This window comes from Lineus longissimus, chromosome 19 (genome assembly GCF_910592395.1).
Source record: "Lineus longissimus chromosome 19, tnLinLong1.2, whole genome shotgun sequence".
Taxonomy (NCBI): Eukaryota; Metazoa; Nemertea; class Pilidiophora; order Heteronemertea; family Lineidae; genus Lineus; species Lineus longissimus.
The window spans coordinates 205,926-210,346 of record NC_088326.1 but is presented as its reverse complement, the minus strand read 5'-3'; the positions used below and the strand labels follow the sequence as shown (position 1 = coordinate 210,346).

The 4,421-nt window shown below is 45.1% G+C and overlaps 1 protein-coding gene across 5 annotated transcripts in view; it reads right to left on the bottom strand.

Annotated features, from left to right (window-relative positions):
- Positions 1–957: 957 nt before the first annotated feature.
- The window catches only part of LOC135502707 (intermembrane lipid transfer protein VPS13B-like), a 29,721-nt gene continuing 26,257 nt past the window's right edge, over positions 958–4,421 (bottom strand). For all 5 annotated transcript variants that reach the window (XM_064795666.1, XM_064795669.1, XM_064795667.1 and 2 more), the window contains 5 exons: positions 4,189–4,365; positions 3,623–3,793; positions 3,122–3,407; positions 2,680–2,929; positions 958–2,102 (listed from right to left, as the gene is read on the bottom strand). In XM_064795666.1, coding sequence (XP_064651736.1) covers positions 1,884–2,102; positions 2,680–2,929; positions 3,122–3,407; positions 3,623–3,793; positions 4,189–4,365 — 1,103 coding nt within the window. In that variant the 3' untranslated portion in view covers positions 958–1,883. The remainder of the gene's footprint in view (positions 2,103–2,679; positions 2,930–3,121; positions 3,408–3,622; positions 3,794–4,188; positions 4,366–4,421) is intronic.

Genomic DNA, 4,421 nt, shown 5'->3' with positions numbered 1-4,421 from the left:
ACGTCAGGCGCCTTGCATTGTGGGAACAAACGGGGTCGCACATGTTGACCCTTGACTTCGTTGCCATAGCAGCCAGGGCATTTAATGCGCGAAGAAGTAAACACCATCAATATTTTCCACATTTGCCGGGAATACTAGTTGCGCTCCTCACTAATAGGTGGCAGCATAGACAATTGACCGGCAACGCATCTGAAACGTATGGGGTTAACACCATGGGAATAATGCAGCGAGAATTTGGACTGCATAAAAGGGGTGCTACCGAGTACGTAAGATTAGAATAAAGAGACGCTGTGACTGGCAACGGTCGGCAGTACCATGTTTGGGGTTCATGGAATAATTCGTCCCCCTTTCCCCCTGAACCTCCAAGGGGGATAACTTCCACCTCACATGAGGCAAATTTTTAATTTTAAGTAATCGCGTAGTTCCATTCTCTTAGCCCAGATGACAGCACCTGCCAGCTAGACAAGACAAGACATCAGAGCGAAAGTGAAAAACAGGGACGTTGCTGTTTTCCACCGCAACGGGCTCCTGTATTTTACCGTCGCTCTATATTGGTACCAGCAGAAAATACTTTCGGCCAATGAGACAGTAGTGCACCATATCTCTTTTGGATGTGCCCTCCCCTTCACAGCTCACCATGTTGCCAGAAAGTGGTTACCACTTGAGATTGCAACCAGTGGTGTTCCAGTGGTGTTCCAGTGGTGTTCCAGTGGTGTTCCAGTGGAGGGCTAGAGATCGATTTATTGGCAACAATCAACACAGATTTGTGAACAGCTGGTTTTCCGTGGTTACCAGTGGAGTGCTAGAGACCAGTTTGTTGTCAACAGTTCTGTTCAGAAGTAACCTAGTCGACCTAGCTCCTTGTGCCACAAATTCTCACAAACAGACAGGAGGATATGGTCATTATTTATCTGTTATCAAAAATAGAAATCAGAGGAAGAACAATTAACCATCATAACCTATTTTATTTACGAAATTTCACTTCAGAAAGTCATCCAGGCACCTCACAAGCAGTTGTACAACAAAAATAAACATGTCACACAGACAAATGCCTGGGAGTGAATTCATTTTGACGATATTTGTAAACAGTGGATTTATCAAATGTCTGTTGTGCAGCCATATAACATGGGATCCATGCGCCATACAACATGGGATCCATGTGCCAAATGTCTGTTGTGCAGCCATACAACATGGGATCCATGTGCCAAATGTCTGTTGTGCAGCCATACAACATGGGATCCATGTGCCAAATGTCTGTTGTGCAGCCATACAACATATCCATGAGCCAAATGTCTGTTGTGCAGCCATACAACATGGGATCCATGTGCCAAATGTCTGCTGTGCAGCCACACAACATGGGATCCATGTGCCACACATTTGCCGGTGCTGATATCTTTTCACATTCATCTTGATCACATCATAAATACAGACTCTCCACATCACTAATCATATATTACATTCTCTCAAAAGCTTTGTAGAAGTGAAACCTGAAAGTCTTGTACTAAATCTCCCACATAGCAAAAATAACAGTCTTTTATGGGCAATTTATCACCCCATACATCCCTTTGGTGCACCAAGCATAAGGGGAGATGAACCTGGATTCATATGAAAATCGATGCTGCTTGATTAAGCTTGGTGCACTAAGATCAACTGAGTGTGGTTTAGGAATAGCAGCTACTTTTATTTCTATCATCAAAGGTTTCACAAACATGATAAACTATCAAAGATACACCATATTGCACTAAAATAATGGAACAGCTGACTAGAAAATGCCACATGACTTCATTTCAAGGGCTCAATAAACCCATTGCATTGACTGAAGTCTCTCAAATAGTCCATTCTCGTCACTTCAATTCCTTATATGGGCGTGAACAGATTGAGTGTCACAGCGGGAATCCCTTCAACTGTAGCTGTCTCTTGGTCAGGTGAAGATGTGCAAGGAAGATCTCCAAGACGTTAGGATCCGTTCGGAACTCGTGCCTCGCTACAGATAAATGCATCATGTCTGTCGATGAATCTGACAGGATGTCACTAACCTGAGTGTCGGAATCCGCCTCACCGCTGATGAACTCCGCAACTCTTTCTTTGGCACTCTCATTTTTCTGAAATGATGATAAGCTCTATAACACGGCAGAATACTTTACTTCAACTTGATTTTCTGATGGTGCGATCAGTAAACCTATTGATATGACAATTCATTGGAAAGCTCTTGATGAGCACTCTCTGATGGTGCCATCAGTAAACCTATTGATATGACCATTCATTGGAAAGCTCTTGATGAGCACTCTCTGATGGTGCCATCAGTAAACCTATTGATATGACCATTCATTGGAAAGCTCTTGATGAGCACTCTCTGATGGTGCCATCAGTAAACCTATTGATATGACCATTCATTGGAAAGCCCTTGATGAGCACTCGCTGATGGTGCCATCAGTAAACCTATTGATATGACCATTCATTGGAAAGCTCTTGATGAGCACTCTTTGATGGTGCCATCAGTAAACCTATTGATATGACCATTCATTGGAAAGCTCTTGATGAGCACTCTTTGATGGTGCCATCAGTAAACCTATTGATATGACCATTCATTGGAAAGCTCTTGATGAGCACTTTCCGTTGGTTCCACTAGTTAACCTGTTGCCATTTGATGGACAGATCTGACATGGCACAATACTTTACCTCAGTTTGCTGGTCGTCCTTCTTGTTCAACAGATGCACCAGCAGCGTATCTGGTGCCGAGGAGCGCCGCCTACACTCCATTTCAGGAACTGCAAATGCTTGGATTGCCATGTCTTCAGCAACGTTGACCATGAAGACCGTTTCTGGGGTGAGGACCAGGTAGACCTCGGACACAGGACCGACACTCGACATTGTTGTTGCTTCCAATATACACAAGATGTCTGTGCTGGGAATGTTTTGAAGAATTTTCCTGAAATTGCCAAAAACCCATGGAATATAATAAGTTTGCTACAAACGGGTAAATAGTAGGTGACAGTGTTGCAACACAATGTCACTGCTGCCTGAACGCAAACATGAAACACCATCGCCAAGAAGTCACAGTATTGGTCTTGTTTCCGCAGGTGGACTAGAGTTCATCGAGATAATTCCAATGAGTACTCACCATAAGAATTTGACCGTAGAATTGACTGCTGTATCAGTGGGCATACTAATGGAAGGATAAATGGTCTTGCTGAGTTTGGCCATCCCAACTCCGTGCAGGAGACCCTGGCCCGTCTGAGACACAAACTCGGCAGCGCCACCTACAGGTTTCGTCACGACACCGATCAGGCCCTTCCCGACACCCGAGATGAAGCCTGCTGCCTTCTGGGTAGACGATGAGGCCCGGTCTGGGCTTGACGTCTGCTGGATGCTTTGAAGAGGTTGGTCGGCCAGGCCAGCAACGGCACCTGGAAATGAGATCAGCCACGATTTAGATAAAGAATCATTTGTTCACAGCCCTAACCAATGACCACTGAGAGACACAACTAAAGCTATTGAAATGAACTAGAGGGCCAACATGATCCAGAAGTCAGACTTATACAACCCGCACACACCAAGGTAGAAGAAGAAGAACTTTGTGACGGACTGTCGACGTAAAGAAACAAGAGTTACATCTACTCACCCAAAAGACTGATGCCAAAACCAGTCAGGCCCTGTTTGATGCCGGTGGCCAGCCTATCCGGCCGCTGTCTGCGTGTCTCCTCCTGGCGTCGGAAATGGTCATTATCCATCGAGAGACGATCCATATTCCGTGAGACACTGGATGCAAAATTCGTGACAGACGTCAGCGCACCTAGAATATTGAAGCGAGCATATGATGAGGTTGTGGTGGGGAGGTTGGTTTGTTATCTACTGGCATTCTTGGCACGAGTGCAAAGCATGAGACACTAATTAACCATCCTTGATCTATAGAGCGATCTATAGAGCACAAAATGACATCCAAACAGTCAACACCAACCTAGGTCAAACCTCACACAAGAAACAAGAGGTAGAGAGCATGGGGCCAGGTTGGACTACACTCTAAGGCATTCAATCCACCAGTAATGATCTTTCCTTCATGAAAATAAGCCATGAATAACTATGTATTGTAAGATGACCTCTGATTGACAAATCTCAGCTTCTATTCACTGGGAAAGTTAGCGAATGGAAATGGCTCAATGATTATCAAGTTGCCTTGCATTTCCTTACCTGTTGATGTATGCCAGAGCAGTGAGGAGAACCCATGGGTGATGCCACTCAGGAACGACCCCGGCCCTTTAGTGATGCCCTCTAGTGGCATTCGGAAGAGATCTGCCACACCTGAGCCAATGTTGCGCACGAGACCGGTAGGGTTGCCAAGGATCTCTAACGAACCAACAACCAGACCTGTCAAAGGGAGAAACACATCAGGCTTGACCCATGAGTCATAGTTGTCTCATCAA